The sequence below is a fragment of the Alosa alosa genome, chromosome 3, assembly GCF_017589495.1.
Source record: "Alosa alosa isolate M-15738 ecotype Scorff River chromosome 3, AALO_Geno_1.1, whole genome shotgun sequence".
Lineage (NCBI taxonomy): Eukaryota > Metazoa > Chordata > Actinopteri > Clupeiformes > Clupeidae > Alosa > Alosa alosa.
Window position 1 is genome coordinate 34,396,725 of NC_063191.1, and position 26,395 is coordinate 34,423,119.

At 40.5% G+C, this 26,395-nt stretch overlaps 2 protein-coding genes across 3 annotated transcripts; one reads left to right on the top strand and one right to left on the bottom strand.

The window, feature by feature from the left end:
• Positions 1–664: 664 nt before the first annotated feature.
• Positions 665–17,728, bottom strand: parp14rs1 (poly(ADP-ribose) polymerase family member 14-related sequence 1). Of its 2 annotated transcripts, XM_048239687.1 has the most exons (18): positions 17,546–17,728; positions 17,344–17,444; positions 17,213–17,246; positions 12,930–13,004; positions 12,356–12,568; positions 11,953–12,180; positions 9,071–11,334; positions 8,737–8,970; positions 7,249–7,470; positions 7,084–7,144; positions 5,562–5,711; positions 5,318–5,380; positions 5,023–5,199; positions 3,863–4,069; positions 2,908–3,555; positions 2,353–2,492; positions 2,037–2,211; positions 665–1,281 (listed from the first exon to the last, which is right to left on the bottom strand). In XM_048239687.1, exons 1-18 carry the CDS (start codon positions 17,724–17,726, stop codon positions 998–1,000), a joined length of 5,457 nt encoding a protein of 1,818 aa, XP_048095644.1. In that variant the 5' UTR covers positions 17,727–17,728; the 3' UTR covers positions 665–997. The 2 variants fall into 2 exon arrangements, with proteins under 2 accessions (XP_048095644.1, XP_048095645.1); XM_048239688.1 differs by lacking the exon at positions 12,930–13,004.
• Positions 17,729–17,802: 74 nt separating this feature from the next.
• On the top strand, positions 17,803–24,145 carry parp9 (poly(ADP-ribose) polymerase family member 9). Its single transcript, XM_048239689.1, has 9 exons — positions 17,803–17,886; positions 18,612–19,482; positions 19,822–20,055; positions 20,272–20,490; positions 20,631–20,703; positions 20,924–21,478; positions 21,587–21,708; positions 22,912–23,068; positions 23,361–24,145. Exons 2-9 carry the CDS (start codon positions 18,637–18,639, stop codon positions 23,651–23,653), a joined length of 2,499 nt encoding a protein of 832 aa, XP_048095646.1. The 5' UTR covers positions 17,803–17,886; positions 18,612–18,636; the 3' UTR covers positions 23,654–24,145.
• Positions 24,146–26,395: the final 2,250 nt, after the last annotated feature.

Genomic DNA, 26,395 nt, shown 5'->3' on the forward strand with positions numbered 1-26,395 from the left:
ATTTTGATAAACAATTTTGACATTGCACTGATTCTAACTATGAAATGTCCAACTTACCGACTGATCCATCAAGTTTTTGAGGTTTGTGTACAGGCCAGGCCTAATAAATCCACAACTTGGATTCATGACAGCTTCCTTGTTTCGCCGTCTAGTTTCATTGTTATGACTAGGGCGGAATCAGTAGCAGGGTTATTCTTCAACTATGGCACTCTTTGACCTGGACATTTTCAAAAAATACATCTTTCAATAAAAATCTTTTTGCATGGATTAATGATCTATTATATCTAGAAACTTGCCCTAATAGTGGCTGTGATGATTTTTGTTAAATAATATATATACTGTATATATTTGCCATTTTATTCCAAAAGTCTAACTGGCATTTCCATCACACAACAAAACGTATGTTTTCAAGCAAAAATACCTTAACATCTACTGTCTGTTCCAAATGTATTTTATTAAATATTACACATATCTGCCAAAATATAAAATGTATTAATTTTCCAGAAATGCATGTTGTATTATTTTTATGTTTAAAATATGTGTTGTGATGGAAATGACAGTGTGTCTGAAAAGACAAAGTGTGGTGGAGACACCCAAAAAGTTCCCGGTCACACAAAAATCTTAAAAAAAAACCTTTAAAAGACGTTATGACAAGATGCAAGACTTGGAAATGTCACTTTTATCCTATATATTATAAATGACACATGCTAGAGAGAACATATTAGGCACATGGTTGACATCACAAACATTCCCATATTCATGTTAGTTCAGTTTCAATGAAAACTATTTTGTGTATACACAACATTTATTAACTTTATATACCATGATAGAGAGACATCTAACGATTGTTCATAACTCTATGTTTACTTGTGCATTTGATTTAAATTGGTGCAAACTGGTATCCCAAGCAGTTTCCTGGATAGAAGAATATGGTAACAACCAATAAACAACCAATGAACAGGTGAAATCTTGGATACACATTTGTCCCTTTGCTACCTCATTGAAAAGTGATCAAATACTCAGGATATGCCTGAATGTCATTAAAGACGACAAACATGGATGGTGCAATGGGGTTGTCAGTTACAGTATCATAGAGGTCGGCAGTGGTGGTGTTTTTAGCAGGGGGGACAATCATTCCCCCTCGCCCCGCTGTGAAGTCGCCTGTGAGGACTCGACACAGGTACATGTACTTTTGTCCCTGAGCATCTGGAACTGAGTAGGTGTTGGCCGCAGAATACTTAGCATGGACTGCGAAGTAGGTGCCATTGCCATATGCAGCAGCTGCAACAGAAGATGGTACAAATGTACAATACAACACTGGTGGATAAGTAAACATATTAAATCATCATCAATAATGTTCTTACAAGAACATCCACAATTTCTCAGTCCAATAAAGTACCTAAGCCAAGGCAGCAATTTCACTGGATCTAAACAAATCAATCTACCATTAGAAATCACCATAGCGGTGGCTTTCTTAATCTATTTCAATAATTTTACGTTTCTAAGACGTTAGTATATTTTTTTTTACACTGTAGGAATCACATACTACAACATATATTCATACCAACACGATCAAATTCGTGACTACAGAGTTTTATTTTAGCATGGGTTTCCTCCGTAAAAGAGACCTGCATGTAACTTCACAGCATGCGGTTAAAATCCTTAAATTCACGGATGTATTTTGGCTTTATTTTTTTGGCAAAAACCGTCGCTCTTAACATCCGCTAGTCTTTGAGAAGACGTGAAATATCCACTGGAATTTTGTTTCTTTCTATTACACCTGCCAGGGAATCCGTGTTATGTGGCTAAGCTGCTGCCTAGCAGGTAAAACACGTTTAAATGGATATATTTATTTTTATTAGCTAGAAATGATGCCACATGTCTACATTCAATGCTATTTATGCCACTTCGAAAGTTTGTTTAGATCCAGTGATTCTGCAGTCATGGAAACGCTACGTCACACTTTGGGACTATCACATCAACATCCAGCTGACTCCAAAGCATTTTTTTGCATGAGGACCAATAGATATGTTTACCATTTTTGCCAGCATAGCTGCGGTTAAACCCATTGTGGTTGATGTGGTTTATGGTTGGCTGGCTGGTTCCATGAAACAGTTGCCTCTCATTGTTCTTGTGGCCATTTTTAACCTCCATGGCTTGCTTTTTGATCTCGTAGTTTCTCCATAAGTATGGGTTTTGTACTCTCTCAATCTGAAAAGCAAAAATATGAGACATTCACATTATGAAAAAATGTTTAAACTATGAGACCCAAACATTTAATTGAAAACCATGTAGACTATATGAACACTAAACTGCTGAAATGCAATATCTAGATCGCTAGTAAAAGCATACCTTCAGAATGGCATTACGGCAAGACTTAAGGAAAAGTTTCTGAACATGAAGATATTCCTGGCTGTTATTTTGCAGGAGAAACACTTGGCACTGCGAGTTGGGAGTCATGTCATCCCAGTTATCAGGAACACTGGTGTCACCTTGACAGCAGGAAGGAAAATCACAGAGTATATCAGCAGGAAGGAAAATCACATAGAGTATATCAGTGATACTATGCCCCTCTCCTGATGGTTCTACTATATCATTTCACATTTTGTTTCTTTGTGTGTAAAATGTTTTAATTGATTGAGCACCATTAATAGTAACTTTGTTGCCTGAATAACCGAAAAGCATAATGAATAGGTAGGCATCACCGTAAAGATGACAACGTTTTGACGGAGCTTAATACAACTTCTATATAGCTGAGTATGTGTGCATAAATGTGGGGATAAAACCACCCAGCTGAAAAAAACAAGTCTGGCCAGCTTAAGGTGGTTTGCTGGTTGACCAGCTTATTTGACCAACATGATGGTTGACCAACTAGACCAACAAAACTTTGTTTAAAGGAAGCATTACCTTGTAATTTATCTACTCGCTTCAGTTTGACTTGGTTCCTATGGATGTCCACAGCAGGCCCATCAGGTAGAGTGGCCGTATACTTCTGGCCTTGAATAGTGACCTCTACCTGTCTTTGCCTCTTCTCCTTGGCTTGCTCAAGACGTAAGTTGTTCTCGGGATCAAATGCTTGGTATTGGCCTTGAACCTTATACTGCCACTCCACCAGGTTACCGGTGAGTTCCATCTGCCTTTCCAGACTCTCCCGCTCCCGGCTCTTGCTCAGGATCTTCTGCACCTCTCTGGAGGATGCCGCTACGTCTCTGCTGAGGCCCTCAATGGTCAGGGTGGCATCGTCTGCACCCATCGTGCCCTGTGAGTCGGTGGTCAGGGTCATCTTCACGTCATACTTCTCCTGAAGGTCTTGGATGATCTTAATGTCACTGCTGGGCAAATTTAAAAGCATATCGTCTGTGATGGTGTCTGTGAACGAGTCTTGGGAGATCAGCTCTTCGATCCATTTCTTGACTTCGTCAACGTTGGCTTGTGACTCCCCACAGATGTGGAAGAAGGCTGGGACCAACACTTTGCCCTCAAAGGCAATATCTTCACTTTTCTGGGGTTTGGTGTCTTTGACCCATGGTCCAGTGAAGAATGATTTAAGGCTTGCTGTAGGAACAGATGGTATAGTTTTATTGCTATCAGGGTGAATTGGGATTGCAACATAAGTAAGATGATTATGGCTTTTCAAATGTACTTTGTGAAGGTAAGATAATGTTGCATCTTAGACAAATCTAAGACTAATCATAATGTAATATTAAGTGTATGAAGATCATAAGTTCAATAATGAATGCACTGGATGTTTGATTTGTGTGACAACATACTACAGTAGTATCAAGACATTACATCGTCGATATAACAACCAATGCTTGTGAAACCTAAAAAAACATATAAAAAGCATATAAAGACAACATACACATAATCTTAGCACCCATGCCCTCTTTCACTGGCTTGTTGGAACCCTCTTTTTTCTGCATGCTCTTGTAAAACTCTGCCAGCATTGGGGCCTGGAAGATGACGATGCGGATCAGCTGCAGGGAAGACACAGGTTTCTGTCCCACCACATCTACCACTGCGTCCAGCATGGCGTCCGCCACCAGTCCAGGAGCCACGTTGCCTTGCCCTACACCGGAAACAGACAAGCAAACAAGACACTGTAAGTGACAATAGAGATTGTGACCACAAAAGTCAATATCCTGCTTTTTCCCCTTTCCTGAATTACTCCCAGCTAAAGGGGTCCTGCAGGGGTCCCAAGAGAACGCAGGTTGCGACGTAAAAGAGTACCAGGTTTGGAGTGTGGGTGCGGGATGAAAGAGGTGCGTTTGCAGGAGCAGGATAAAAGGATTATTCGCTGCACTCCTGCAAATTGTACATGTGTGTAAAATAAAAAAGGAAAATGATTAAAGTAGCGTAAATAATTATAGTCATGCTGGAAGCTCTGTATGGCAGCAAAAAAAAAAAAGGTTTTAAGCAGCCTAACTGACGGATGTTGTCGTTTATCTGTGATCAATTATTTCCTGCTGCTGCGTTCAAAAGCATGACAGAGGAAGAGGTGCAACACTAGTAGGCAATTTTTAGATGTTGCCTTTCTAAAGAAAATTACATTCAGAACCAAGAAACTTAAAATCAGACATTTGGCAGTCTCTCTTAGTTGTGAGTGACAGCAAGTGGAATCGATTACCTGCTGTGGCAAATGTCAAAGGGTGTTAACATACCCTACCAACATATACAAATCTGGAACATCAGACCTGAAGCGTCGTGGGGGCTATGCACACATTGTACAGCTATGAAAGGACAAACATTGCTGGAATTCAAGGGAAATATATCAAAAGTGTCAAGTGCTCCTTTCGTGAGACAGAAAGCAGAACTGAATGCATACAGTAGACAATCGTGTGTGGGCTTTAGCAGGCGGGAGCAGGACATAATGTTACAGATGCAGGCAGGAGCGGGACTAAAAATTATCCATTTTTGCGGGAACAGGACAGAATATTGCGGGAGCAGGCAGGAGGGGGGACAGAAGATTAACACAGAGCTTTACTTCCAGCCACAGGAAAGCACTAATTAGTCACCACATACCTGTGCCAAGAGCAGGAAAGGAGATGGACCTCATGTTGTTCTGAATGGACAGTGAGATTGCATCACCAACAATCTTTTGTATCATCTGAGGCTTGGTCTGCCCATGCAGATGAAGAATCTTCTTACACTTAAGATTGCCAGGCTGGGTCATTATCATTGCTCTACCTGGCTGAGCTCCTGTCAAATTCACACGTCACAGATTAATGCATTTGTCCAATAACAAAACTGAAAAATAATGATTATTTATAAGGACAAGGTACAGTGTGATATTCTCCACTAGGGAGAGTTTACACACCCTGTTGCTGGCATTCTAGCATCACCATTGGACCAGCAGCATCAAGAATGGCTTTTGAGACACCTGGAATTAAGAGTGGCAAAAAATTAAATTATGTGTTTATAACTGGTTCAGTTTTATCAGGACAGAGACTATTTGATACTTATCCATTAAAAACCTCACAGAAATCTTGAAAAACAAGGAGAACATACTGTACATACAACATCAAATATAGAAATGTAAATACTAAATAAAATATGCCTACCTGAGTTCAGTGTAAAGGTATCATTGGAGGAATTAACTATGACATCAGAGTCCTCTTTAGTGATATCCCCAGTGGTAATCTGGAGAACAACTTCCCCCACTGTTGTCTGATACAGCCCTGAACTTGGAGATGTGATCTTTGAGAATGGACCTGTCAAACATGGTGGGAGTTATTCAGTTTACAGTGTCTCACAGGTAATTGGGATTAGTTGCAGTTAAATACGAGGCTCTTTTCCATCATTTGAGAATAATTTGAGAGTAATTGGTCAGCAAATTCTCCAAATAGGTGAAAGACCTCTGCAATGTAGCACTTTGGGGTGGTGTTCACACCAAAATCCAACCCAAGTAAAAATACTGATTGAAAATATGTGTAAGTCGTTGTTATTTGTGAAAATGGCAATGACTTCCATGATTGTTCAAGACTGCAAGTCACTGTCCATTAATGAATGTTCCACTCAGTGTCCACTCTCAGTGTAAACTAGAAAATGTAATTTCGAGGAAATTACCAGTGCATGAAAATATAAACATATATATTAACATAAAATGCAAAACAAACTTTTATTTGATAACAGTTGGCAGAAGTCATAGTTGATAACAACTGACAGTTGAAATGGCTGAACAGTTAAATAGTTGAGTAGTTTAAATAGTTATTATATAAATAGTAATTATATAATAGTGAATTATTGTAGTGAGGACATTTATTTTGAAACAGTTGTGGGCAGAGGAAATAGTTGAACAGGATCTGTAGAGCCAGATTGTATGTTTAAAGCCTGAGACAGAGTATAGTTTAAAAGTTAAATATAGATAGTGTAATGGATGTTGATAGACAGAAAGTTGAATGGATGTTGATAGGCAGATTGTTTAATGAATGTTGATGGGATAGTTTAATGGGTAGATGAGTGAATGGTTTGAAGAGGATGAATGGATAGAAAGTTGGATGGAATGTGCCTTATATCCTTGTAGAATGGAGATACACAGAGAGAGTTGGCCTAATTGAGCAGAAAGCAGTTGATACAGGTGCAATCAGTTTAACTGGCCCTTTGATGGGTCCTAGTAGTGAGCAGCTGGAAGTTGATACAGGTGCAAATCAAGTTAATTAGTCCATTATGATGTCATAGTCCCCATACAAAGTCTATGGGGAAAAATAAGCTTGTTTTTTTATTAATATCTCAAAAAGTATAAAGTTTACAAAAGTGAAAAATACATTCCCCGTGTCCTTTTCAAGACCCACGTTCCAAAGTTTGAGCGAAGTTTCTAACGTTAAGCGGTTAAAGCTGAATTAGACGAGAAATTTGGTGGGAAGAATAAGAAGAAGAAGAAGAAGAAGAAGAAGACTTCGGATAACAGAACAGTGCATTTTCATGCACTGTAATAATTAAATAGAAAATGCAAGTGGGCTTAAAATGATTTTGCATTTCAGTAACTGAGAAACACAAGCAGGGAAAAACAATGTCTATAATTGATGTCTATTTATATGACCCCAACTGATAAAGTCCAAAGTACAGACCAAAATGGCACTGTACCTTTTGTCTGGGAGGATGCAGCCTGGTTTAAGAATCTTTGGTTGAATTCATCTGTAAAGGCCTGTGATGGACATGCAGTACATGGCAACAAACACTGATTAGATGCCACTTGTTCGTATTAACTACACAAACAAAAATGCACAGAAATTTGTTTTGGCTCCTTACCTGTGTAGTGTGAGTGTCGCTAGGGTGGAGAATGAACACCACCTCTTGCACGTTATTTGAACTTCTTTTCTGGCTGAAATTGAGGACAGCGTCCAACATGAGTTTGGCCACCTCATCTCTGGGAAAGCCCAGGTTTCCAGTGCCAATGGCGGGGAAGGTTAAAGAGCTCTGCCGGTGCTGCTCCGCCTGAGCGAAGCAGTCAGCTACAATGTCACCCAAAACCTGTGGATTATTTATCAATTAGCCTTCTGTTGGTGCTCCATGTAACTGGCAAATGTGAGTCGTGCATGCTCACACGTGGCTTATGGTTCCAAAAACTATGTTTTTTACAATAGATAAGATTCGATTAGATTCAACTTTATTGTCATTGTACAAGTCGACAAAATACAGTTTGCGTCTAACCAGAAGTGCAAAAAAGCAATGTGCAATGTGATATATACAAAAGTGCAAAGTGCAATGTGATATATACAAAATATAGACAGGTGGTGCATAGACAGGACAAGAAATATAGTGCAGTGTACATTTAATAGTAGTTATTTCTCGCTAACTTTTACAAAATGTAAGGGCATAAATCCTGAAGTTATTTGTTTTATATAGAAATACTGCCGTCTACGAGCATGCGCAACTCACACTGGGTAGCGACTTGCATCGGGTAGTGACACTCCATGTGAAATATAAGAGATGGTTGCCATGATTTACTAGCGATGACTAATGTTCTAGCAGGCTTTCCGTGTTTCCCATACATTGACTAATCTGTGGCGGGGCGCCACGAAATAAAAATCGGCCGCCACAGATGAATATTCTATGTTTAATTTAATTTAATTTAAATTAAATATAAGGTCAAATCCTTGCATTGCCATTGAGCTGCAGCTTTTTTACATACGCAGCCTTTCCTTGCCCGCCCCGCTCTCTCGTAGAGCCCGCTGCCCCTCCTCTGCATGTGCATTTAACAAAATATTCCGCGATTGTTGAAGGATTGTTGTTGCCACATAGAAGCATTGCATAGAAGACGTCTGGCTAAATTGCTATTAAATCCGCTTAGCATCGTGACCATGCTGCGCAAAATTGTTCAAAACTGCTGCATTGAAGTGAACTCTGCTAAGGTCTTATCACAGCATAGTAGGCTACATTGAATGTTTGCAAAATCCCGATGTAAATGGAAAAGTGTTTTCCAAAATTCAAGTGCTTGTCCCAAGGAGGGATTTTTACTTTTTTTTTATTTTAACTATGTAGAAAACGTTATGAATTGCATCCACACATCAGCAGCCTTTCAACTATGTTACAATTGCAAGGGTTCCCTCAAACGTCTTAAAGTGACAATTAGACCTATACACTACCAATCTTAACGATCTTAATACCACCCCTTGTCAAAGTCAGCTACCGCCACAAATTGAATCCAATTCTGTGGGAAACACTGGGCTTTTGTATTTGAATAACCAAAGATGTACTATCTATCTCAAAAATAGACGTAGAGGGACAAAGACGTACCTTCTGTGCATGGCCTTGACCTCCATCCCACTGTGGGGCAACAGTATGGAACACCATATTGCTTCTGAGGTTGCAGCCCTCTGTGACAATAATAGCTCCTTCATTGGCCGGAGGTGCTGCCTGCTGATCCACCAGATTCTGAAGCTCTGGTCCCGCTGCTCTGAACAGGGCATTCGAAACAGCCCCTTGATCGAGCCTCAGACCACTGCCCACTGTGTTCACCACCACATCCGTCTGCAGACATGGATATTAGCACACATTATATATTCATGTGTTTATTTACAGTTACAACCTGAATCATCAGAAAACAAAAACATCTCAACATGTGACCTACTGTTGTATCCTGGATGTTTCCTTTCAACAGTGTGATGCTCAGCCCCTCTTTTGTCTGCACACTCAGAGTCGGACTGCCCGTAGGAGCTCTTCCGTGGCGTGGGCTCGCTCCTGGGTTTTGATCTGTTCTGACCTGGCTTCTGGTCTCCGTCTGGCGATGTACGGGTCGGTCAAAAATCTTTCTCACAGCAGTCTCCATGGCCTGGACAGTCTGGTCATCCTTGTTGACTAGATGTATTTTTTTAAGTAGGCCGTCGCCATACATGTCCTCACAGTGCTCCTTTATTGCCCCGACGATGGTCTCTGCACAGAGGTTTAGCGGGAATCCAAATGAACCTGAGCTTATGGCAGGAATTGCTAAAGAGTGGAACTTAAACCTCTCTGCCTCTCTTAAACAGCCTTTAATTGCCCTTTTCAGTAAGCCAACGGCCCTTTGTGGATTGTTGCCACTGAACTTGGGTCCAACGGCGTGGATGATGTGTTCGCACCGGAGTCGCCCACCTGCTGCCGTGATGACTACGTCCCCCGTGGCCAGTTGCCCGCGGCTGGAGATGATCTGGTTGCACATCTCCTGGAGCTGAGGACCAGCAGCCTGAACGAGGGCTCCTGCCAGACCCCCCTCATGCTGAAGGGTCTCATTGGCAGCATTGACAATAGTTTCTACTCTGAATGAGCACATGTCGGCCTTGAAGACACTGATCTCCACGCCATCGGGGGTTTGCAAGTGATAAGCAGGCTTGCTCTCGGGTCCTGAGGTGTCCATTTGGGGTGTGTCCATGTCATCCTCCAGCTGGACTAAACAGTGCCATTTGGTGATTGACATGCTCTCATAAATGAGCTCTTTGTCCAGGAAAGACTTTTTCGCTCCAGGTTTGGCCACTCGCAGAACATCATGGTGGACAGATGAGATCAGATCTTGGATTGTCTGCATACACTCTACCACAAGAACTCTGGGTCCACTCAGAGAAACAGAATCCTCTTTGAAATCAATTTTAATGTCCTCTTTGATCATCTTATTCAATGTATCTTTTTTCATTTCACGCACAAATTTGATAATGAGCTTTCTGTCTGTCACAGTTCTGGTTATGGAAGAGTTGTCATGTACAAAATCATATAACTGTTTCTGTACATCATCAACTGTGTCAACAAAGCCACAGACCATAACTAGTACACCAGCAGTATGCACTGACACTCTCCTTTTTGGCTGATTGGAGGATGCTTGCAAACTATCCACTAACTGTTGCCACTCTGTCATTCTGAAAACATTAAGATCTTCTACCTCAACGCATTTGTGGTTCAGAAGCTTCTCTAGTTGACCCTCTGCGTCCCTGACTGCCTCCTCTTTATTGGCCAGGAGATTAACTCTGTTCCCCTTAATTTCCAGTGCAGCGCTGATTCCCTGTGACATGAATAATTGTTCATTTAGCTCTTCCTGGTCTCCTTCAGACAAGAACTGTATGATGCTATCATCAAGATCTACTGGCTTCCCATTCAGGGAAAAAGTCAACACCTCCTCTAGAATGTAAGCTTTTGATGACAAAATCTCATTTTGCAGTCCATACAATTCAATGTTTTGAGTTGGCTTGTTGTATCTGAACTTAAGCTCTGGGAAATCACTTGCAATCTTTTGCTGTAAGCCACGTTCCAGGAGCTGGTAAACTGATGACGCCACAGGGACCTCTATAGCTTGGCTACCTAACTCCCTTTCGGCCTTTTTAGTAATTTTCTCTACAATCATTTTTAAATCACCAAGGCCATCTATGGTCTCAGGCAGACCTGCCACAGTCATACATTCTTGAGACTGGTCCAGGACCAGTGACACAGCCTTGTGCTGAATGGCTTCTAGAATCGTCACTTCCGACTCCTTCCACGCAACAGCTGGAACATGCAGTTGAAGGCACTTGAACCTTGAGAGCAACTCTTTAAATCCAGAAGCGGCCTGTTCTCTCCAAGAGCGAATGAGCTTGGCTGTTTGTTTTTTCTGCTGGAGCAAGGATGGTAAGGGGCTGATGCTCACAGGCTGAAGCTGGAGATTGACTTCACAGAAAAGCTTGGCCATCTCCTGGTCGATCAGTGCACTACACTCAGGGTTTTCTTGCAGGCACTTCTGCAAAGCAAAGCCAATGTCCTGTGTGAAAGCATCAGGAAGTTTCCAGGTGGGCCTGTCTTTTCCATACACCGCCGTTCCCAAAGAGTCGTAGTACGGGAACACTTTAAAAGCATGTCCCGATATGACATGCTGTCTATTGATTACTCTTGCCACAGCTGCAAAGATAAATATTTCATACAAATATTTGAATGACATCATCATTAGGTGTCTCTGATATTTTTACTTATCTGATTCTCAATAGGATTTAAGGATTATAAAAAATCTATAAAAAGATAAACTAATAAAAGATTCCTGAAATATGACCATTATGGTCTTTCACATGCTACCAGTTTAGCCTTTAAAAGGAGCCATGCCTTACATGTTTCAATTATTTTATAAAATTCCCGACTCATGGTGTTCGGGTATGCTCTAAAAACCCTACAGAGGAAAAAATTCAGCTGAGCTTTTATTTTGACCATAATAAATGTGAGCAGTTGTGATGTAGAACTTACACGCTTTTCTGATTCGCTTGTGATCTATGACCTATTCCTTCCTATGGCCATTACAAGCAGTGAAGGGAACAGTCAAATTTAAAAAGCTGCGTGCTTATTTCAAAGTCAACATGAAACAAAAGTTTCCTACAGCATAACCCCTTCAAAACTTTTTATACATCAAACTTTGACAAGTATTACATTACATCTACATAAGAGGTCAAAATCACATTATAAAAAAAATATTCATAAACAGACAATAGTATACCATTTAAATTTGCCTGATTTATGGGAAATTCTTACCTCTGGGCTCACTAAAGGTGACAATGGCAGCTTGTTCCTCCTCCAGCATTTCGACATCTTCTTTTACATCCTCATCTTTTTGGAAATACAGCTGGAGGTGGTCAGATGTGATGTCACTAATGAGGTCTTCAGCTCTTACTTTCACTGGAACCTCAAGGAGCCTGATGATTAATTTCTTCGAGCTGAACATCTTGTTTGATGGGCATATTTTGACGAATTGCTGTGCATCTGACATGTAAATGTAACAGATAAGAACATAAGCAGGCAAGGTGCACCAAACACATGAACCACATTATACGTAAAACATAAACATACTATTCATTGTAGTTATTGAACCAACTGAAAATAAAACAAAAAGGTGAAAAATGATTCCCAAATAAAAAATACTGAGTTTTCCCCCTACCTTCTGCGTTATCAAACATCACCACAGCGCTGCTGATCTCAGGTACAATCTCCACACTCCAGGATGAGGGGTCGTGACCTTTGAGGATGTTCTCCACCAACATCTCTAGAAACTCATGCCGCAGCCCCTCTGTGTTCCCCAGGACAGCAGCTACAGCCAGGGAGTCCTCAGGATCCTCCTTCTGCTCCTCAGCAGGGAGGGTCTTGTCTTCGCCTGTTCTCACAATAGGGTCATGACATAATAGATAGTAAACATTTATCAATAAATGTATTGATCCATTTATCAACTGTGCTAAATATTGTCTCTATTGAATTGTTTTATTGTACATCCATAAATGAATCTGCCCCTTACTTCTAAAACAAAGAAAACTCTTATAATGAATGTCTAATACTTAATTGTGGCCTACTTCTACATTTATTTTATCATTTCTCATAGCATTTATACAATACTATTCTGTTTTAATGATTAGCTGGTAGAAAAATGTCAGCCATGAATCTTAATTGCCATTTTTATTCATTGTCATATAATTACACTTATTAAAGAAAGACAAAAGGCAGCTTTAAGGCCTACTAACCTATGGCTCTTCTTCTTTTAGGGTCTAACATAGTGAATGTGTTGGCGTCATCTTTCCTCTTATGATGGCTGTGTTCTGAGCATGTTTTACAATAAAAACGTAATCTTTTAAGCAACTTTTGTTTAGTTTTACATTCATGCAAATAGAAACTGAAATGAAGGGCCAAGTATTCATATCATCTATTATCCTACCATTATTTCTGTCACTAAATTGGGGAAAAACTGCCCATTAATCTTAAATGGGTTTGTAGTTTTTCTACACTCTTGAATACTGAGGGTTTTTCCCCCAGGATACATTTAATAAAAACCTATGCCATACTCTGAATACATTGACAAAACTGGGTAACACTTTACTTGGATAGTCTGCCTACAGGGATCTACAGTACAGTGCCTATAAAGTATTCACCCCTTGGATATTTTCCCCTTTTACTGCCTTTATAAATGTAATCATGGCCAATACAATTAGGGTTTTTAAACAAGAATTTACAACAAAACACTCTCTTTAATGCCAATGTGAAAGTAGATTTCTGCAAAGCAATATCAATTAATTTAAAATATATAATGTAAAATAAGTGGTTGCCTTTTAATTCAACAGCGGTCCAGCGAATTGGTGCTAGTAGTCTCACAATTAGTGAAAAAGATCACATGAGTGCAATGACTGTGTATACTACAGTAGCATAAAGACCCCTATACATGAGTGCAATGACTGTGCATACTACAGTAGCATAAAGACCCCTATACATGAGTGCAATGACTGTGTATACTACAGTAGCATAAAGACCCCTATACATGAGTGCAATGACTGTGTATACTACAGTAGCATAAAGACCCCTATACATGAGTGCAATGACTGTGCATACTATAGTAGCATAAAGACTCCTATACATGAGGTCAATGACTGTGTATACTACAGTAGCATAAAGACTCCTATACATGAGTGCAATGACTGTGTATACTATAGTAGCATAAAGTGTCTGGAGCAGGGGCGGACCTGCCATTAGGCATGGTCAGGCAATTGCCTGGGGCCTCGGCCACCAGGGGGCCTCGTCATCCCCATATCGTTTTTTTTTTTTTTTTTAAATAAATGATCACCGCATCCAAACAATATATTCTAATCCATAATAAAGATTGGAAAAAATATTTTGCCTCATGATTGCTCATAAACTCATCATAAAATCAAATGACTGCAGTGCAGGTCCGCTTCCTGTCACCATAGCAGCAACTAGTCTGAACGAGGTCTTGGTGAGGTGTGGAGTTGAGCGATTGACAGCAGCCATGAAACGTTTCCAGAGTGGAAGTGATAAACGAAAAAGAAAAAGGGAGGAGGAAGAATTTAGAAAGAAATTGCCTAAATTAACCAACTTCTTCCAGTCGAAGAATTCTTCCACGGAAGAAAGTAATTTGGACAGTGATGCAACAACATCTGCAACATCTGCTGAGCTGGGTGGTGTAGCTAATGCTAGCTGCAGCAGCTGTGGCACTGATGCACCACCACCAGCAACTTGCACTACATATTCTTCTACTGATGATGATGATGATGATGATTATGATGTTGATCTAAGTGAAACAGTCGTGAGGGACAAGATCACGGTCACTGCCGAAGTCCGCACTGGTGCTGTTGGTGCTGCTACGGACACAGTAGCAGAAGCTTTGGACCGCAACGAAACCAGTAACGTAAGTAACCCTAACACGATACCTAGCACTACAGTTATCAGTGACGACCCCTTATTATGGCAAGACACCGTAAGAGATGCAGAGCGAGTTGAAATCGTTAAAAAAGGCCCCGTGCAAATTAATAACTTTGAATTAGGGCTGGGCGATATATCGATATAAAAGATATATCGATATATTTTAAAATGCGATATGGAATTAGACCATATCGCATATATCGATCTAGTTCTAATTTGCACCGTGATCCTTGCTCCACGCAAGCCGCTGACCGGAGCTCTCTGCACTGCTCCCCTCTCTGCACTGCTGTGAAACTGCATGCTACTCTCATATAAATATATTTATTTCAGAAAAAGATTGGCCTATTTTATTTTATAGGCTATTTTTATTTAAGATATTTTTTTATTTAAATGTGCACCTTAGGGAGCTTTGATTTAAAAAAAAAAGGCACTCCAGTTTTATGTTTACATTTTATTGTTATTTGAGTAGTGAGTTTTCAATAAAACTACTCATATTTGACTGAACATTTCATTTTACAGCTCTAACTTTGCAGAAAAAATATCGGGATATATATCGTATATCGATAGATCAACCTAAATATATCGGGATATGACTTTTGGTCCATATCGCCCAGCCCTACTTTGAATTCCCCAAAAATGCAGATAAACCACCCAGAAGATTCACGGTTGAACATTATTACATGACCATGAAAAATGGAGAAAAAATAAACAGAAAATGGCTAGTTTATTCGGTCAGTGCAGACGCTTATTGTTTTGGATGTCGGCTTTTTTGAAGATCGAACACCTCATTTAGTTTGCACGCACACTCACTCTCACTCTCTCTCCCTCTCTTTTACACATAGCCTACACGGACAGACTCTCATACAGTACATAGCTACAGTACATAGAGTATATTCACACACAGAGACCCCAAACCCCTAGCCTTCACCCTCTCTCTCTCCCTCTCCCTCTCTCTCTCTCTCTCACACACACAGACACACACACCATTCATAGTAATACTTTCAAAGGTTTTTACTACTGTTTCTTGATCATCATCTATGGCAAAAAATATTTGTTGTATTTGAGTATGCCTCAGCGTCCCATTATTACAGAATAAAGTGTGTTTTAGTTTTAGGGTTGTGGTGTGTGTGTATGTGTGTGTGTCTGTGTGTGGGGGCTCGGGGGCCTCGGAATCCTTTGCCTTGGGCCTCAAAGTGTCCAGGTCCGCCCCTGGTCTGGAGAGTCCCTGATTAATCAGAATTCCTGGCTACAAAAAATGTCAGGTTACCGAACATTCCCCAGAGTTTAATAAAAAAAAATCTGCCTTCAGCAGGCCGTCCCCACAAACTAGATGACCATGCAAGAAGAAGACTGGTGGGAGAGGCCACTAAGGCCCCCCGTGACAACCCTAAAGGAGTTAAAGGCTTCAGTAGCTGAGATAGGAGAGACTGCATACAACAACTATTGCCCAGGTTCTTCACCAGGCAAAGCTTGGAGAGTGGCAAAGCTTGGAGAGTGGCAAAGCTTGGAGAGTGGCAAAGCTTGGAGAGTGGCAAAGCTTGGAGAGTGGCAAAGCTTCTGTTAAATCTCCACTAAAGTTTGCCCAACTTCCATGGTCAAATGGAAGAAGGTTCTTTTGTCTGAGGACTCCAAAATCAAGCTTTTTGGTCCTCATAATAGCTGCTATGTTTGGTGGACATGAAATACTACATCATCACAAACACGTCATCCCTACTGTGAAGCATAATGGTGGCAGAATCATGCTGCAGGAAGGCTAAAGGTAAGGGTAAGATGAATGCAGCAAAATAGGGGAATTCTGGAGGACAATCGGATTCAGTCTGCAAGAGAACTACGACTTGGGAGAAGATTTATTTCCCAGCAAGACGCATACAGAAAGCTACACAGAAATTTAAAGAGAACAGGTGAATGTTCTTGAGTGCCCAAGACCTCAATTCACTGGACTTGAAAAGGGTTGTTCACTCCCAATCCCTGTGCAACCTGACAAGAGTTTGAGCAGTTTTGCAAAGGTGTGAAATTGCAGTATCCAGATGTGCAAGCCTAATTGAGACCTATCCACACAGACTGTACTGTGATTGCGACCAAAGATACATCTACTATGCTGACTTGGGGGGGGGGGGGGGAATATTTATGCAATCGCTTATTTTACACTATATATATTTTTAATTAGCCAACATTATTTTGTAGAAATGTTTTCACTGACATTAAAGAGTTTGTTTTGTAAAAATCCATATGATTCTATATATAAAAGCCATAAAAGGGGAAAATATCCAAGCAAGTGAATAGGCTACTGTATCAATGTAACAGATCTTCGCTTAAGATTCAAGTTCAGTTAGCCTAATCTGAGCATATAGTAGATGGTATGTGGATGGACTATAAAATACAAATCCTTTTGTTTTCAAACGTCCAACCCCTTACATTTAACCAGCGACTTGATTTTGACAGCCAACTATCACGGTATAATGTTACACTTTCAATATCACCATTTACAGTTAGTAGCCTACAGCATCTATATCATAGCCTAATAGGCTAAGCTATTTAAAGATGGAGTTTCCTAAACAATCATTATTTGTAGGCCTACTATGCCAGACCCACTCACGTGTATCTTCCGAGACCTCAAGAAAACATGATTTCTAAAAAATAACATGCAAACAGCGACATTAGTTGATTATATTTAAGTTACCATATGTTAAATGTAATGTCAAATATATGTCAATGCTTCACACCTACCTCGACGTCCGTTGTCTCAGAGGGCAGACGTACCGACAAATTCAACACATTTTGACCAAGTTTTAACTTGTGTGGGCATTTTGCAAGAACACTTTGCCTTACTGTTTGAAGAAACAGAAACATGCAGCATCAGAATCAGAATAACAAAGAAGCATACCACAGTAGGCCTGTGCGGTTACACAAAACCGTGTAACTAGCCTACCTTGTTCTGATTTGAACGATACGATGGCTCTTTGGCCATCAGAAACATCACGCTGAACCCAGCAGTCGCCACCATTTGATTTTTTACTTTGGAAATAAATGGTTAGTTTGTTTCTCAGGTTCGGGAGGGCAGGATTCCACTCGCCTTCCACGAGTACTGGGAAAGTAAAGTTGTCGTCCATGTCTTCTCTGTGACAAACAAACTTCGTCTATCTTGGTCTCTTCATCTGTTTCGCTTTCATTTCTCATTAACTGTGTTGGTGGTGGTGGTGAGCAGTTGACACAGCATATCATATCAGCGTCTTCGAAAACCTCATGTCTAACGTGAGACTTAATTGAGAAGTAAGTTAATGTTCTTTAATGTTTTGGGGAGTATGGCTAGCATATTTGGCATTGGCTTCAGATGAGCATGAAAGTTGTTGAAACAAACAAGAAATTTGAAAACAGCATTCAATCAATAACTTTGTCGCGGTAGGCTGTTGCAGAACACGGAAGTTGTTTATCGGACCAACATTAGTTTCGATTCTAGAAAAGTAGGCCTGATTAAGTGATTTCGGTGACTATTAATCATCTACACGACGTTGTAGCTTAAGATTAAGTTTTTTTCCTAGTTTAACCAAGGGCGCGATCAGACACGGGGGAATTTGACTTTTGTAAAACGCGAAGAGCACTACATGACGTCAACGCCGTGCGCTTTTCCACTTGGAGAACTTAATTTAAGCGCTGGTGAACGCTTTGTAGCCTATTTGCTAGTCTGCCCACAGTTCAAATAGCTTTACCTACAGGCTATTGTGGAATTAAATCAGTGTGGGAATCTGACATTTAAAGCAATGGACCTGATATTTAGCTGTAAGCTGCATGCAATTTATAGTGAACAATAAAAGCATGTCCCTAGCCTACTCAAAACTGTGCGTGTTTAAACCAATCAGACAATTAGCTATACATTTCGCATAGGTAGATCTACTTCGTGAAAGAGAAGGAAATGTGTGAGTGAGTGCGTGCCTATGCTGTGTGACTGTCAATACATTTGCATTACATTACATGTTTGCTGTGACATTTGTTTTCAGGTTATTTTCTTTCAAGTGTTTCACCATGGCAAGTTGTATTCCACTAGAAAAAGAAGAGGCCCAGGTTGTGGGTCAGTGTGGGCAAGCCTTATCCACAGCCGTGCACATCAAATTTAGGTGCACGGTTATATTACATGGAATGAATGCAACCTCCTCCAACGCTGCTAAAAAATCAAAAGTCACCCCAGAACAGAGGTACTCCATTCGTCTCCCAAAGGGCCTCAAGCTATCCGTGTGGAAAGATGACCTCACAACTCATGAAGTCGATGCTGTGGTGAATGCTGCCAATGAAGATCTGAGACATATTGGAGGTCTTGCTTTCGCTCTTGCCAATGCTGGTGGTCCAGTTATTCAGCAAGAGAGTGACAAGATCAGAAAAAGTAGAGGGAAGGTATTCACAGGAAAGGCAGTGGTCACATCAGCTGGAAAACTGCCATCCAAGAAGATAATACATGCTGTAGGTCCAGAAGTAAAGGTGAATGCTAGTCCAAAGGAAATTCAGCACGCTTCCAAATACTTGTCAGAAGCCATTGACAATATCCTTAAAATAGTGGAGAAAGAGAATCTTCAGTCAGTTGCTATTCCAGCTCTTAGTTCTGGAATTTTTAATTTTCCTTTGGATCACTGTGCCAATATCATTGTGAACACAGTGAAAAAATATCATGATGGCAATGGAAAAAATAAGGTATTGGATGTCCGTCTGGTAAACCACGATGAACGTACTGTGTCTGAGATGGTGAGGGCCTGCAAAGAGATCCTTGAACCTCCTAAAACCTCCTACTCTGGGGCAGGAAGGAGTTCTGATATATCTCCTGTGGAACTGGGCAAAGTGACACTGCACATCAGTAAAGGACGCATTGAAAAGCAAAAGGTAATAAATATGTATAAGGATTAATTACTGTGAGTATTACTCATATATGATGTGTGAAAATTTAGAATCTTGCTCACCAATTAAAAATATAATATCTTGTACCCAAACCAGTGTTTCCCACAGAATCGAATTCCATTTGTGGTGGTTGGTTTGCAGAATTAACTTGAATACAGTTTTTAACAAATTAGTACACTGTGGTTGTGATGCTAACCAGATTTAAGCACAATTTAGTACAACCTGGAAAATCATTGTGTGGTGGTCAATGTTGATATTGTGGTGGGCCGCCACAAATAAGTCAATGTATGGGAAACACTGCAAACATTTTTTCCTTCTGATCAGACACAAATTATTGTGAACTCCACCTCTACTGATCTGAAGTTGTGCAGTGGGGCAGTGACCAACGCCATTTTAACTGAAGCTGGCCAAAAGCTTCAGGAGGAGATTTCAAAGTATCGTTGGACGTGCAAGTCGGGTGATGTACTGAAAACTGAAGGATACAACCTGGGTTCACTTTTTGTGTATCATGTACTTTGTGTACAAAAAGGGGCACCAGGATCCAGGACAGCAGAACAGGTATGTGACATACAGTATAATCTTCTCAGTGATATGCAATGCTGTGATACCAAACACTTTCATTCTGCTGACCTCAGGCATTGGTAATTGTGGGCATTATTCCTCCATTTTAGAATTAGTCTGATGTGTTGGAACTGTGTATTATAAGCTGTAACCGTGTCACATTACTTTATTATAATACTTTTTTTATATATATAAATAAATTCTTTATAACAGATTCTTAGTGGTGTTATCTCAGCCTGCTTGCGCATGGCAGAGGCAGACGGTTGTACGTCCATTGCCTTTCCTGCAATTGGATGTGGTGTGCTGAACTTCAGGAAAAGTGAGGTGGCGGATATCATGACAGAAGCAGTGAAACAATTTTCTAGGTCATACATGGGATCCCGGATGGATGTACACTTTGTGATATTCCCTTTAGAAGAGGACACATTCCAGGTGTTTATTTCTGCCATCTTTGTGGTCATTTTTATCGTTCACTTCACTCAGGCCTTGAATTTAAATTCCAAGGTAACAACACAAGTTATTTTAAACAAGCATGGTCCTCCATGTCAACTAGTGTTGTATTTCTTTTGCAGGCTTTTGCAAAAAAGCATGCATCGCTGCAGCAGTCAAAGCCTTCTGCCAGCACTTCACATGTGGGCAACTATGGTAAAACATATTGTATATACATTAATTGTGATGGACTATTGAACCCTCAAAGTAAACAAATCAGCATTTCCAGTAACAATTAAATAGTAACTTTGTAATGTGCATACTATAGCCATAGTAATAAAAATGTAATGAAAAAGTAATGAAACAATACACAACGAAACACACTGGATATCACTGTACCTGCATATTCTCTAACAAAACCCTTCCTTCAATGTAGAATATTTAATGTATGAGGAAACAGACAGCATTCACACTCCATCAATTGAGATCCGGGCCGATTTTCCTGAGGCCCTGCGTGCCGCCAAGAGATGGATAAATGATGTGGTGAACATACTCAGAGACAAAGAAGCTGTCTACAGCATAAAAAATAACTTTGTCCTACATTTTGGTCAGCGTGAGCATAAGGAGCTGCTGTCCATTCAAGACAATTTCCAGGTTGGGTTCCAGGTGTTCTTCACTGATGGCCAGGCTGGCATCAACATCATGGGAACCCCTTCAGGAGTCAGCGCTGCAGTGCTGGAGGTGGAGGCCATGTGCTGTAAGGTACAGGAGGCTCATGTGCTGGCTGAGGAAGCGGCCATGCTGTATCCCCTTGTGCGCTGGAGATGCAAGGATTGCCCTCAGCTGGAAAACCCAGAGATCAATGCTGCCCTGGAAAAGGCCTATCTTGCAGGCACTGGGGAGTGTAAAATTGATGACATCAGTGTCGACTTTGGGTCTATGGTGGTGAAAACAAAACATGCACCCGTGAAATGCAAAATTGAAAGAATTTGTAAGTCACATTTGGGCCATATGCCACTTTTAATACGTTATATTGCATTTTAATACTTAATCTATGAGTTACACAACTTGACAGCCCTGTGTACGTTATCTTTTATAGGCTTTTTCAAGAATTATCAAGTTACACCACGGTCAGGTATAAAGTCATACTTTGATCGAAAAGTGAAGGACTTTGCTGGGCCGCACAGAGAGTTTCAGGATGCTGGACTTCATGCTCTCCGCGTAAGTTAAAACTCTTCTCTTGTCTAGGTAGAGTTATTATGAATCTGTACAATGTTCATTAAAGGAGAATTCCGGTGTGATATTGACCTAAAGTGTGTTGAATCATGATACCAAGTGTGAACGTATGTTCTTATAGCTCATCTCGGCTTGTCCACTGCACTCAGAAATCTGGCGCTAGTTAGCCGATGCTACCAACAGTTTTTCGATGGGGGTGCCTCGGGCATCGGCCTAGCCTCGCAAATAAATCACTGTTTTACACCATTTACGAGTAGCAGCAACTGGAATCCATGCATTTACACTGAATTATTTTTGGAATCTGATCCCTTATCATACCTGTTCTTTCATACTCGTCGCTCGACTTATCGTGACTAAATTCAAGATGGCGGCGAACGGTAAACTTCCTCAAGGTACCCCCACATCGAAAAACTGTTGGTAGCATCGGCTAACTAGCGCCAGATTTCTGAGTGCAGGGGACAAGCCGAGATGAGCTATGAGACATAGCACAGACCTAAAGGTACCAGCCAAGTACCTGGTTTTCACTTTGTGCTCAGTGTACTACTGTATGTCCTCTGAGTATGTTTTATGTTTCCTCTGCATCTTGGCATTTTATGTACCTTGTATCCATGTTCAACTTGTGTTTGTGTTTTTCCTATATGCTTGTTCTCTCATTGTCTCTGCCTGTATGTACTGTCCATACTGTCAGTGAATCCAACCATGGATGTGATTGCATGCTTTATGTACTTCCTTGCCTATACCTAATTGTACAGTGTCCTTGGGAACTTAAAAGGCGCTTTTCTAAATTAAATTTATTATTATTATTACCTGATTTACTCATACCCTATGTATTATGGACGGGCAGCAAAGTAAGGGGAGGGTGAGAAATGTCTTTGATCACACCCTGAGGGTATATGCTTTCAGAAAATGTATAGTTTAGGTGGTTGAATCAGTTTTCTATGAATGGCAGCCCAAAAAGGTATCAGCCAAATACCAATACCCAATGTATTACGCATGGGCAGCATACTAATGAGGAGGGTGTGACATGTCTCATGTCATGTGAGATCACATCCTAAGGATAAAAGCTTTCAGAAAATATATGGTTGATATTGTTGAATTAGTTTTTCCTTCATGGTACAGACCAAAATGGATTTAATACTGCATGGCTGTTCCGTGGAACTAATGGAATGTGGTTTGTTGTGCTGTCAGATGGAAACAGTGGAGAACTACGCCCTGATGCAGCACTTTGAGTTGAGCAGAAAACGCATCTCAGACAAACCCAGACCCCTGTACCAGTGTGTGTCGGCACAGTTTTGCCAGTTGGTCAGCTGGGTGGGCTTTCAGAGAGAGTATGCCCCACCTGACGGTATGTGTGGCATTGATTCTGCAGTAGGCCTAATCCTGACATAATGCTTAAAGATGTTGACAGACTGAGATGGCTAAACACACCTATTGTCAGGACAGACAGGATTTTCCAGTCTGTCTGAATCTGCGCTGGTGTTAGTGTCTCAGTGCAGGCTCAATTTTATCAGTTACAAACAGTATGTTGCTGTGCTGGAGTATTTCCTCAAGTTTATTGGAATTACACTGCCTCTTTTTAAAGCCTGATGTATGTTATCCTTTTGAATTACTGTCATTGTCTCTCCTGTTCCCTTCAGAGCAAGCATTTGGGGAGGGCATCTACTTCACTGCCAGTGTTAAATCTGCCATGAAGTTATGGAAAGGGACGAAGGAGGAGGAGTATGTCTACATCATCAAAGCAGATGTTCTCACTGGCAGTAACACCTCTGGGTCACCAGATTTTATAGTTCCACCATCACTCAGCAGTGATCCCCTGATCCGCTATGACAGTGTGTCAGGAGGCATAGATACCTTTGTGATCTTTAATGGTCACCAGGCTCTGCCACTGTACATTTACACTTGCAAAAAAACAAGCAGTGCACATAAGTAACATAAGTCCAAAACAAATGCTAAATCGACAAAATCGATACAAACTGCTTAACGACAGTGGATAGTTTCCTGATATAATTTTCACCATATGATGAATGCTCTGTAAAAATTTAAAAATCTTGAATTATATTTACAATTTATCTTTCTTCCTTTATCTATCTATAATTGAAATATTTACAGTTCAGAGTGTGTGTACACTTGAAAGGATTGCTTTTCTTGTCATAACACTAAGATATTTTCTAGGACTTACGCAATCATTTCCCATAGTCTGATGTTCGTTTACTAGTGTAGGATTAATGAGCACTGCACATTTTGCTGAGCAATAGAATGCCAGTCTACTGAAAATAGTGAATTTACTCTAAGAGAAGTGTAAAGAGTTGTTAATTTGGAAAGGTTTATGGAAGCATTAGTGACAATGGTGATGATTTCTGTTGATATGTAAGCCTGATCAAATCCTGTAATAAAGATCATCATTAGTTTTGGTTTGACTGATTGACAGTTTAATTGGTCGTTGTTTTAATGCATTTCCCACAAGCTTCTAAGAATCGAAACAAGATAATGAAGTATGGAGAGTTTGTATTACAAAATCAAAGATAATATTATACAATACAAGCAAATCAAAGTTTGATAATACATATACATATAGAAATCATTTGATATAAAATAAACAAAATTAATCTCACATGGCCTAGAAACTATCCTAGAATATATATTCCTTAGTAGTTAGTCAGCCACAATATACAGCCTCAGCTTCTTTCATATCAGTACTCCTACTGTGACCCTGACATACTGAAGTGGGGGGGGGTTGCACATTTGTGTGGATCAACCAATAGTTGCAGTGAGTCAGAAGGCTAAACAGCCATATACAGTAAAGACATTAAAACTTTACCACCTCACAATCACCATTTCATGTTACCAAAAATGTATTTTGGGAAGTTAGTCAGAATATCTATTTTGTCCAGAACAAAAGTAATTTCCAACAGTTGATCAGACAGATTTATTATGACCGTTGTTAGCACAGCACATTCATATGGGTTTTTCCAAAGTTGTTTTCTACTTAGCATTATCAAACATCACCACAGCGCTGCTGATCTCAGGTACAATCTCCACACTCCAGGATGAGGGGTCGTGACCTTTGAGGATGTTCTCCACCAACATCTCCAGAAACTCATGCCGCAGCCCCTCTGTGTTCCCCAGGACAGCAGCTACAGCCAGGGAGTCCTCAGGATCCTCCTTCTGCTCCTGCACCTCCTCCTCAGGATCCTCCTTCTGCTCCTGCACCTCCTCTTCAGGATCCTCCTTCTGCTCCTCCTCAGGATCTTCCTTCTGCTCCTCCTCCTCAAGCTGCTTGATACTCCTCAGCCATGCAGGAGGGTCTTATCCTTGCCTGTTCTTCACAATTAGGCAAGTGCACACAGTGTTATTTGTCCATTATTAGCCTTTGATGGCCCTTAAACAATGTTTTTGGAAATGTCATTTTGTTTTGTGAAATTTGTTTTTGTTTCCTGAAATATGTTTTAAATGTTGTGTAGTTTTCTGTAATGTGTTTCATCATTGTGTTTCCTGAAATGTCCTTTTGTTGAAATGTGTTTTGCAAAATGTTTTGCTGTGTTTTGACCTTCCGGGCCACCACACACAAAAAAAAGTGCAATGAGATATACAAAGTATAGGCAGGTGGTGCATAGACAGACAGGTCAAGAAATATAGTGTGTAGACAGTAGTATACAGTTGATTCACAGAACGTGGTTTAGTGTAGTATAAATTAAGTATAATTATCTGCAGTGTATTAGCAGTTACCGTATAGAATAAATATGGCTATGTAATAAGAACAATGTATGAACAACATGTACAGATATGTGCAGTAACAGTATAACATTATAATAGTAGAAAGAATAATATCTGCAGTAGTGATGGGCAAATGAAGCTTTGGTGAACCACTAAACCACAGCAGTGTAAAGCTAGCGACACTAATGGAAAAATCCAATATGGCCACCACATGTAGATTTTTCAACATAAAAGTCCTTACCCAAACCAGTATATATAACCAAAAATATTGGTTTGCTAAGGACTTTTATGTTGAAAAATGACAGTGTGGCGGCCATCTTTTTGCTTTTCACCTAGTGTCGCTAGGTTCACACTGCTGTGGTTCCATGGAGGTATTATATATAACTGGAGAGAGTGACTAAGTCCCGCCCTCCATACAAATGAATGGTGGAGGCTAGGCTAGTAAATCCGGCCAATTCATTAGTCAACGCCATCTTGAACACTGGGGCAAAGATGGTTGATTACGAAGATACTTCATGAGAGGCCATTTCCTGTCCCTGGAAATTACTGTGTACTGCAAATAGGGTAGCAGTACACGCCCCCGCACATTTATGCAGTGATCGGGCTCTCTTTTTAACATTGAGGTCTATGGCAGAATCCAATAATTTCCCAGAATTTGTCAAAGCCTTATTTTTCTGAGCAATGGATGCACATTTCGGACACGGTATCATGATCTCCAAACCCTCCTCCCTATTTCAGTAGAATGTCGTGATAGTATGACCCTCCGGTCGGGAGAAAATCAACATTAATGAAGGTGACACCAAGTTTATTTTGTACTCCGGCTTGTCTGGCGTGGGTGGAACCGAGGCGTTCAAACGTAAGTCATACGTCAGTGACACGCCCCTGTGCAGGCGGGAACTGAACCAGAGCCCGTCTCTGACTGAACTCCACTTTGCCCTCATAGAAATGAACTAGGACG

Excerpts from the sequence above, each read along its gene's own strand:
- parp14rs1 (XM_048239687.1), bottom strand. The coding sequence starts at position 17,726 with ATGGACGACAACTTTACTTTCCCAGTACTCGTGGAAGGCGAGTGGAAT. Across the intron at positions 7,145-7,248 it reads GCGACACTCACACTACACAG|GCCTTTACAGATGAATTCAA; the intron begins GTAAGGAGCCAA and ends TGTCCATCACAG. Across the intron at positions 1,282-2,036 it reads CAGCTATGCTGGCAAAAATG|CTGCTGCATATGGCAATGGC; the intron begins GTAAACATATCT and ends CTTCTGTTGCAG.
- parp9 (XM_048239689.1), top strand. The coding sequence starts at position 18,637 with ATGGCAAGTTGTATTCCACTAGAAAAAGAAGAGGCCCAGGTTGTGGGT. Across the intron at positions 19,483-19,821 it reads GACGCATTGAAAAGCAAAAG|ACACAAATTATTGTGAACTC; the intron begins GTAATAAATATG and ends CCTTCTGATCAG. Across the intron at positions 21,479-21,586 it reads ATGCAAAATTGAAAGAATTT|GCTTTTTCAAGAATTATCAA; the intron begins GTAAGTCACATT and ends TATCTTTTATAG.